The sequence below is a fragment of the Crotalus tigris genome, unplaced genomic scaffold, assembly GCF_016545835.1.
Source record: "Crotalus tigris isolate CLP2741 ecotype Arizona unplaced genomic scaffold, ASM1654583v1 scf7180000017551.9496454, whole genome shotgun sequence".
In the NCBI taxonomy this organism is placed as follows: Eukaryota; Metazoa; Chordata; class Lepidosauria; order Squamata; family Viperidae; genus Crotalus; species Crotalus tigris.
Window position 1 is genome coordinate 5211035 of NW_024096469.1, and position 10244 is coordinate 5221278.

At 39.1% G+C, this 10244-nt stretch overlaps 1 protein-coding gene across 2 annotated transcripts; it reads right to left on the minus strand.

Moving 5' to 3' along the window:
• Positions 1 to 2372: 2372 nt before the first annotated feature.
• MRPL12 (mitochondrial ribosomal protein L12) lies at positions 2373 to 9339 on the minus strand. Of its 2 annotated transcripts, none has more exons than XM_039344801.1 (5): positions 9199 to 9339; positions 8008 to 8194; positions 7744 to 7818; positions 4164 to 4301; positions 2373 to 2968 (listed from the first exon to the last, which is right to left on the minus strand). In XM_039344801.1, exons 1-5 carry the CDS (start codon positions 9249 to 9251, stop codon positions 2852 to 2854), a joined length of 570 nt encoding a protein of 189 aa, XP_039200735.1. In that variant the 5' UTR covers positions 9252 to 9339; the 3' UTR covers positions 2373 to 2851. The 2 variants fall into 2 exon arrangements, with proteins under 2 accessions (XP_039200735.1, XP_039200743.1); XM_039344809.1 differs by having other exon boundaries at positions 9120 to 9245.
• Between the last annotated feature and the right edge of the window lie 905 nt (positions 9340 to 10244).

Genomic DNA, 10244 nt, shown 5'->3' on the forward strand with positions numbered 1-10244 from the left:
GTGCAGTTTTTATTTCACTTTGTTGGTATTAGGAACCTTTACAGTGCAAGGTAACAGCCTAGGCCTTTGGGACCACAGTGATCAACAAGTGATGCTGGCATTTCAGGCTTCATTTTGCTTCCTCCAATTGATCAGAAAAAAAATCAAGTTATTGCTAATTTGGGGTTAATCAGGATTAACTTTTTTAAAACTATAGCATACATCCTAGGATGCTTGTGTTCTTGCCTTTACTGCATTGGCTAGTAATAAATAGGCATTATTGCTCCTTTCCATCATTTCATTTTTTCCCTTCCTGTTGAAGGTAATTCTTCATTTGTTAGGTGATTTGTAATCCCAAAATATTTATGCCATAATAAATATATTTGTGGCACCGTAAAGCCTGTATGCTATGGAGCTACTGTATCACCTTTGGCGTTAACAATCCGAACACTATATCTTGCAGCAAAGTCATCTTCAAGGCAATCTGTGGTCTAAGGTTCCTAAGATGGTGTTCATTTTAGAATAGAATAGAAGCTGGAAGGGACCTTGCAGGTTTTCTAGTCCAACCCTCTGCTCAAGCAGGAGAACCTGTACCATTTCAGACAAGTGATTCTCTAATCTCTTCTTAAAAACCCCCAGTGATGGGGCACCCATGATTTTTTGAAGGCAAGCTGTTCTACTGGTTAATTGTCCTCAGTGTTAGGAAGTTTCTCCTTAATTCCAGGTTGCTTCTCTCCTTGATCAGTTTCCAACTATTGTTTCTTGTCCTGCCCTCTGGTGCTTTGGAGAATAACGTGACCCTCTCTTCTTTGTGGCAGCCCCTCACAATTGCTCGACTTTTTCCAGTACCAGAGTGTTGGCTCTTTGAGTTAACCAGGGATGCCATTTATAATTTTACTTTCTATGTAAAAAGAATCCCTGGCTCACTCTCTTAAGAGTGGGAAAGGACCTTGGAGGTCTTCTACTCCAACCCTCTTCTCAAGCAGGAGGTCCTGTACTATTTCAGACAAATGGTTGTCCAATTTCTTTTTAAAAACCTCTAGTGCTGGAGCACCCGTAACTTTTGAAGGCAAGCCGTTCCAAATTGCTTTAAGAGCATCCACAACGCATTAAGAAAAATGGATAGTTTTACATATTTTGAGTAATCTTACTATCTTGATCAGACAATAGAAAAAAACAGTATTTAGGATGAACCCCATTCCATCCATACTCTTTTATCATTCCAGTCTTGAAGGATGTATTTGCTGCTTTCCAATGACAGTTGCAGCCCCTAGCTAGCAATATCTGTGACAGAATAATTGGTAAAAGTGTGTCCATTTGCTGAAATTCCTTCTAAGTTTCCATAGTTGCATCTGTGAAAGGGCAATGTTATTTACAGGGCTTCAGCAATCTTGAAAATATTTGAGATGTGGAAGCACAGAAAGTACGTTTGTGTAGGTACATTTTGGAGGCAGTGCAATATTTGGCCCGGTTTATTGCATGAATATAGTAGAACATGCCCAATAAATTATCTGTCAGTAAAACATGTTTCCCAACTCTAAAAACTAGCCACTGCCAATCTATCTTTGAGAAAAGCAGGAAAAAGTGACAGTGAAGGAAGTCTCAAATTCTTCCTGTCTTTAAAGCCTCACGTAGATTAGCACACTTTAAATCTCCTGTATGAATTTTCAGGTGCTGGAGAAAATATAGTTAAATGCTTAAAGCCAGCATTCCAAAACCAGCATTCCATATCAGCCTCAGCAGTGTGCCTTAAAAACTGCCTTTAGGCGATCTCTTGCCTGCTAAGGGTTCACCTTGGCTTGGCTTTAAATGAAAGTGCAACAACATGGACATTGGACTAAAACCACAGCTTGTTCCATTGGGTAAACTATCCAAAGCAAACTAAGAATATTCATTTTGACCAGAACAATGGCTTATATCAAATCTTCAAACAGGAGCCAAGATTGAGCAAACCACCATATTGCAAGACCCAGCAAGTACCAAGGAAAAGATAGTTGTAGGCCAGGGGTGTCAAACTGCTGGCCAACGGAAGCCGCGCCCACCCCATTGCTGGCAATGGCAAAACTGTCCCGATATGTTGTGCGACATCATGTGACATCGTGAGTTTGAGGCTGTGCTGATATAAATCATACCAAAAAGGTCTAAGGGCAGGGGAGAGGAAAAGGGCCACCCACAGAAGAGAACAGTCATCAATCAGGGGAGATGGCTAAAGTTGGGGGGTATAGCCATCTTCCCTAATATTGGATATTCGGGGATCAAAAAGTTACACAAAGGGACTTGCAGAAGGTACTGTCCCTACCTAAGTTTAACCTGCTCAGATTTAGAAACATTTCAGAAAGAAAAAGAGTAATATTTTTTCTAACTCTAGCAAGTCACAACAGGGAAAGCTAACATTTCCAAGCTGCTTTCCTTTTTTATTAAAAGAGAATCAGTTTTGCTTACACCTCCTATTGGAAAGATAATCTTAGATTATGACCCAAAATCTATAAAGATCCCACCCATCTGCTCCCACAAATGATTAAATCTGCAAGTAAGAGACAATGGTCCAAAACCCACACAATCTTGAGAAACCTGCTGGATGGAAAAAACAATAACATGCAAGAAAGGATCATCACACATATTTTACAGGTGTTATCCATCATGTATATTCATTATGAATACAGGTTTTTAACTGCATAGCAGACAGCAAGGTGTGCTGAAGATTTCTTACACACTGAGCCATCACCGTGGGAAACTGCACAGCAGAAAAAAATGGGGCAGAGCAATTTTCCTGGAACCGCATAGTACTCCACCACCAGTCCACAGGGATGACTGACACAGAGGGTCCGTCCCCAGCTCTGCTTTTAAGTCCTTTGGCAGGCAGGCAGATTCTTTAATCCACAACAACTGTGCCTCCAGCTGCCTCCAGAGCTGATTTAATCTTTTCTGCTTCTTCTTTACGAACATTTACTTTGATGTCTTGAGGGAGAGATTCCACCAACTTCTTTGCCTACAAGACAGAAAGGTTCTATTAAGAAAATGAAAAGGAGAACACAACATTCAAGAGAAACTTCAGCTAATAGAGCCTTTGTCTCCATATACTTTCTACTTACTTCCTGAATTTGAGGAGACAATGCAGAGCCCCAACATCTTTCCAAAGAAACATTTCCTAAGTTATGGTTCTAGGGTTTAGTAAACAGAATTCAAAGATTTGAGGAAATCATCTTTGGAGCTTTACCAGTTTCATCTGCATGCAGGAAGGGTGGAGATGCATGCAAGGTCAAAAAGGCAAGAAGGGGAAAGTGAGGTAAGTCCTGTGCCTTTGCATACATTCACACGCAAGGGGTGCAGGTTCACCTTGCTGTGACCTTTCTGCCAACTTGCCTTTTTTTTTTTTTTAGCCCCGCTTTCTCAATAGATACCACTGAGTTGCATGATTCATGACAGACCATGTGACACTCTATCTGAGGATCTTAATTTTACTTTGGCTCATTCCACATTGTCTTTTTTCAGTCTCCATTGAAACAACCTTTCTGCCCCCAACTGGCAACATCAAAAAATTACAATAAGACTTCTATGGAAATCAAGTTTAGAAATGAACTAAGGCAGTTAAGAGAAGTAACATGTTTTAGAATATCTCTCTTATGGAACATATTATACTAACTCTACTTCTTGGAATTAGCTTCTTATTCATTCTCAGGCACAATGTATAAGACGTTGATTTCTATCTATAAAACCCTATATCTTTTGGGACCACAGTATATGGAGGAAAGCATCTACCTGCAAGACCTAGCTAAGAAATTACTGTAATCACTGAAGTTTCCACTAGTTTATGTCATCAAGGGAAGCAGTAGCATAAGGTATGGCATTTTCAGTGTCATACTGTGGAACCTGCTTCCAAAATGTATAACTCACTCCTTCGTTAATGGTTTTTAAGCAAACAATAAGTATATTTCCATCCAATGTTAATTTTGCTGATTACCATTTTGTTTATTTTCCTAACTATTGTGCTATTAGTGTAAACCACTTTAAGGCTCCTTATGCTTCAAAAGGCAGCATAAATAGTTCTATTAAATGAACAGTTACTATACAGGGAACTGTCGCTCCCATGATTCTAAGCATCAGGGTATTCTGCAAGCATTTCAAATAAACAGATATTCCCCCTCAATAGTATAATCTGAACAAATATAGTCTGAACAATTTACCTGGACAAGGTTTATGTTCTCCACATGGTTCTTTAATTCCTTGATAACTTTCACCTTGTCTTCAGCTTTAAACCCAGTCAACCGCACTGTAAAATTGATCTTTTCTACTTTTTCAACAACTTCTTCTTCTTCTTCTGCCTAGTAGATAAAAAGGAAAGAGAAACAATTTGACAATCAATAGGCAGAGAGCCTGCCCAAGGATACAGTAGTAAAGGAAGGATCCAACTATTTAGGCACTTCATTTGGTTTATTTAGATGGGGGAGGGGGCGCAAACCTAACAGTGAACTACACCAGTGTTGTTTGTTTTTATAAACTGACCATGGAACTAAAGGCACAAATAGGAATGGATGGTTACTATGTTCATATTCTACATGAGGACTTCTTTGAATTTTTTAGCTCTCCATTATAGAAAATAGACTAGCTCCAATAATCTCTTCTTAATGATCACAGAATCAAAAGGAGCCATTTTTATTTATGTCTTCCAGGGTAGGGGTCCCCAACCCCCAGGCCGTGGACCAGTCTCGGGCCGTGGCATGCCAGAAACTGGGCCATGCAAACAAGCAAAGCTCCATCCGTGGGATGTAGGCAGCACGCGAAAGCACATCCCCTCCGGTCCATGGAAAAACCTCTCCATGGAACTGGTCCCTGATTCCCAAAAGGTTGGGGGCCACTGTTCTAGGGTATTAACTATCTGCCCTACTTTTGCATTATTTAAAAGTGCATTAAGCATTCTTCTCAGTTCTTCATCCAACATAGCATTATTTCAATTATATGTATGTTATGTGGAAATGACCTCGGGAAACAGGAAAGAGGCATAACTAAGGGGACAGTTGGATAAGAGAGGTGAACCTGCAGAACGGATGTGGGTGTGGCAAATATCTCAGAAGGAATCCTGTCCAGTATTTTGGCCTCTAAAGATGATTAGGCAAAAAAAAAAAAAAAAATCTACCTTCAGATTTGCAAGATTTGTGCGTGTGTATGCATGTTAGGTGCCTTTTGACTCCTGGTGGCTGCCTAGATTAGTCTCTCCATTTTTCTAAGCAAGACTTTTACATGTAGTTTGCCACTGCTTTCTTCCTATGGCTGAGAAAAGTGACTGGTTTAAGGTCACCCAGTTGGGTTCCTGTCTAGGATTAGAACTCAAGTCTCCAGGTTTCTAGCCTGTTACCTTACCCACTATACCTGTTACCTATAGCCTGTTACCTTACCCACTATATCAAACTGGCTCTTTTCTTCTAATGTAATCTTATACTTACATTAGAATTGGTTCATCTGGGCGTGCTTCATGCCTGGACAATCTTGCAAGGCTGACATCAATCTTGCAAGTTTGAAAGTACATGTCTCCAAAGGTCATCTCTATATGCCATTACACTATCAAAGAAGTTATCCAATAAAAATGTAACTTCCCAAATATTGTATTCAGACTAACTGGTCCATAATTTGCTGGATCATTTTTTTCAACATAGAGAAAATATTTGCTTTGTTTTAGTCATTTAGCTTATTCTTCAGATTTTTAAAGCTAGTATAATGTTCAGCTAGCAATACCCTAAGATGGAACTCCTCTGATTGTATAGATTTAAACTCATTCAAAGTTAATATCCAATTTCCTATAATTCAATCCTGTGCCTTCATCCTTTGGTTCCCTAATGTCATACATAACTTTTCACTGATAAGAGAGCCAAGATAAGTGCTGAGTAACCATCATCTTTTCTTAGTTACTTATTAGCGTTTAGCCTTTTTTCACTTAGCAACTAGCACATTTTTTTTAATTTTGAATGTATTGACAACAATAATATTGTTTATTCTTCTGTGACTTATTTTAACGAAATGTTCTCTCAAAGCATATCAAGTACATTCCTCTGAGGTTTTAAGTGGGAATGGATATTTTAAATAAATAATGCAAGTCTTTATTAGTTGTGTTCCTTTTGTCATTCCTCCAGAACTTTGATATTTTACTGATAAACCTAATGAAACATATTTGCCCATCCACATTAAGAAATCAATGTCATTCTGGTTTTTTGTTTGTCTGATCAGTGACTTTACACTCTGCAACCAAGCTGACTAAATTTAATCACAAATGATATCTCACATCTTCCCCAGGCAGCGGGAATGATCACAACAAAAGCTAAAAAATGAATTCTGACTAGTAAGAAGCAAGTTTTTTTCCCAAACAAACTCATTGATTTCTCTTTGGGTCATAGAAAAGAGAGGATAGAACAAGAAAACTCCATCCTTGAAAAGTTTTCTTTTCTTAATCTTAAACATTCCAATCTCCTTTTCTGAGAAGTTGATGTCCTGCATCCTATTTTCTTTGGAAAAAGCTCCTTACTTTAAGGACTCTTTCTTTCTCTTTCTTTCTCATTCCTTTTTTTTTTCTTTTTCTCCTTCCTTCCTTCCTTCCTTCCTTCCTTCCTTCCTTCCTTCCTTCCTTCCTTCCTTCCTTCCTTCCTTCCTTCCTTCCTTCCCTCTTTTCTATGGAGCTGGTTAAAATATTTCCAAAATTGCTAATGAATTATTTCAGGCAAGAGCTAGTATGTGCTCCTTCTTAAGCATGCTACATCTGCTGCAAACTTTGTAGTCCCTAGTTTTATCCAGGTTTAATATTCCTGGGTAGATTAATGTTTGCCAAATTTTTACTGCATCTTCATGTTTTTAAATTTTTATCACTATCCCACCCCAATAAAAGTCCAAATATTTTCAAAATCTGAAAGAAAAAAATAAAAGGAGAAGTAGTGCTGCTTGTGCCTTTTTGTTTGGTAAATGGAGAGAAGATCAAACAGCAAACTTGAGAAGAGTGATATAAGACAGCAGGGAGAATGGAGTAGCCTCTAACAGGCATCTATCCATAATTACTACAGATATCCCACTGAATCTGGCAGATTTTGAGAACTGCTATAAGACTGTTTTGGGAACTCCCTGGACATAAAATTAAGCAACCACTTTTAAAGTTTGAGATGAATTTCTTAAAGATTTAGAAATATTTTCCCTTGATTCACTCAAATCCATACAATCTTTTAGTCAGGAAGCAGATCTTAGAAAAATTGGGGCACTACAAAGATATTTATTCCATATTTAATGATGCAAAGCTTTAATAGCAAATTACATTACACAAGTGAGCAATAGAGACATAGTAATATCTAAAAGGGACAGCTGGAAAAAATGGCTGCTAAATCCATTATAATAAATATGTTATACTGCTTAACTTAGAATCACTCTTAGAACTGAAAAGTATCCAGTAAAACTATAGGTGCATAGAGAAGTAGCTAACTTGAACTCCTGAACATAAATTATAAATCTTTTTGCCCCATTCTATACTGCCAATCTTTTAGGAGTTTATTACAATTTCTTATCATTATGAATACCTACTGTGATGATATTTTCATTATACCATACAGCAGCTCTTTTAAATATCAAATGAAGAACAGCAGTCTATCTGCACCTTTCACCTTCTTGCTTGCAAGTTTCATACCCACCTCTTCAAGAACAATGTGTTTGTTAACCAGGTGCATTCAGACCCTTGTCCAAAAACAATTACCATTTGGTTCAGGTAAATGACAAGATATAAAGCTGGTTGCTTACTGGTGCTGCCGACTGTGTTGCTGGCATCATCCCGGCCATTGGCATAAGTCCAATATCTTGGATCTTGAGAGTTTTCTGGAAACATAGAAAATAAATTTTTATCCATCTTTTACATCACTTGTAATACTGAAGCAGGGATTATAACCCAAAGTACCATGCCCCATCGCTATAAGGAAAAACAAGCTACAAACAGCAGGAAATGTCTGCTATCACTTTTTAATCTTTGATCTATTAATCACCCAGTTTCCAATGTAAAAATGGTACCTTTAGCAACTCATTGAGGTCAGAAATCTCTAGAAGAGTCAGGTTAGCAATGTCCTGAACTAGCTGTTGAATCTTGGGTGAATATTCTTTGGGGGCATCATCCATACTGGGACTTGCCAAGACTTCACTACACTTTGAACATGTAGTCTTTAGCATCCGGATAGCACAAGCTTGTGATCGATGCTGCCTGTAGAAAATCAGAGAACAAAAGTTGCAGTTTCCCAACACACAGGTACATGCAAATGAAAAATATCTGTTGAACAGATGAAGAAAGGAGGGATTACAAGGCAACCAAGATGGCAGGGGGGAGAAGATCAATATGGGTTGGTGAATATGCTATTGAAAAGAAGGGGGGGGGAAATCTCCCCAGGTATTTTATTAGCAAATTTTGACAAATTCCATTTTAGAAATAATCCAGTTTCAGAAATAGTGACTACTTTTAATAGCCTGAAATATTACATGGTAGGAGCTTTATGATTAATTCTCATACCGCAAAAGGTGCAGTTCAAGTAATTTAAAACAGCCAACCAAAAGATAAGCTATAATATACTGTAGCATAGGTCTAATTTTTCAATTTTGCATGATTCGTTTTAATTTTTTACAAAACTTAATCTGCTCTGCTAGCATGTTTCACATGAGAAAGGACAGATTGTTTTTAATAATTAGGGATTAATGTGGGTAAATTTATTTTAAATGTGCATTTTATTCATGATAAGAAATTTCTCAGATAAAATATGCCTGCTTTAATTCAATATTTTTGGCAACAATAGAAACAAGCCCCGCATGATCTATTAGAACTTATTTATGGATATTACCTGGACACACCCATAGTCTAGACTTATTATCTACTAGCCAGAGCCCCAAGTCAGAAAGTTTCTCGTTCAGATCTCACCCCACCTTACAGGAGTCCAACATCAGGTTCTGACCCCTCAGCAAGTTGGGGTAACAGAGCTGACCTTTCAAGGGATGCTTCAGGACTTATCAAGTAAATTCTCCCTCCACATGTCTAGAGTTGTTTAAAGGGAGCCAAAGTAATCTCCGCTGGCCCCCTGCAATTATACGCGCACCGCGAAGCAAGGGCTCCGTCTGCAAAAGCGAATCGGGCGTATGACCTTTATTTGGGCGTTCAGGCCTCTAGTTCGCCCCGACCCGCTTCTCTTTCCATTGGGGCATCGGTCACCTATCACGTACCGCAGTAACAGTCGGAGAGCGGTACCGAGTCCGGCCGCGGGAAACATGGCCATAGCGGCGGCTCCAAAAGGCGGCAGGAAGGAAACACCGACGGTCCCCTCTTTCTGAAGCGTGCACACCGCAAAGGGCGCCGGGGACGCTCTCTCCAATCATCTCTCTGGTTAAACGAAACGTCCAATCTCCAACGAGTTTGACTCTGATGTACAGAGCGTTTGCATCTCGGTGGTAAGCGGATGTGACGATTCAAGCCCATCTAGTGTTAGAAATGAAAACTGTGGGAACAGGAAGCTGTTTTTCACAGCGCCAAACTTTGTTACCCAGCTGCCATTCCAACGCTGGGCGAGCAAAGTGGAACTACGGTAAGGAATATTTGTAACCAAGGAATATTCCGCAACTCGGAGGCTTGAGCGAAAACCACTCCAGGCTGGAGTTTGAGTGCGCAGGCGGCAGATTTATAGTCTCGCAAAGGGTTCACAGGATGGAAAATTATAATTTACGATTTACTGCGTGAGCTTAACAGCTCCGCAAAGGAGGACTAATTTAAATTTTGCCCGAGGCAGTGAAATCAACAGATCAGACACAAGATAGTGAAATAGATGGAAATTTTTATTTCTGTTATGTTTGATTTGTTTAGCAGTAAAACGGTTACAGTATCTTGAGAAAGTGGGGACACAGTTTACCTGCGGTTCGTCTTATAGCACCTTTTTTTCACGTCAATTTCATAGTCTTCTTGGAACAAAGGTTTGTTTCAGGAAACACTGCATTTGAGTTACCGTACTGTACTTATTGGCACATATTAATACAAGTTATGTAGAGGTTTGTGTTTCATACAGAAAATAAAATGCTCTTTGGGTGAAGACCCAGGAAAAATTCTTGGCATGTACACACGGAGCCCCACCTGCCTTCTCCAGACAATAGTATAATAATAATAAAGTTGGAAGGGACCTTGGAGGTCATCTAGTCCAACCCCCTGCTCAGGCAGAAAATCCTATACCATTTCAGACAAATGGCTGTCCAGTCTCTTCTTAAAAACTTCCAGTGTTGGA

Bases quoted from the DNA above. Each gene is read 5' to 3' on its own strand.
- MRPL12 (XM_039344801.1), bottom strand. From the start codon at position 9,251: ATGGCCATGTTTCCCGCGGCCGGACTCGGTACCGCTCTCCGACTGTTA. The intron at 7,819-8,007 runs GTACCATTTTTA...CTATGTTTCCAG, and splicing joins ACCTCAATGAGTTGCTAAAG to AAAACTCTCAAGATCCAAGA. The intron at 4,302-7,743 runs GTAAGCAACCAG...TTTATCTACTAG, and splicing joins CAACACAGTCGGCAGCACCA to GCAGAAGAAGAAGAAGAAGT.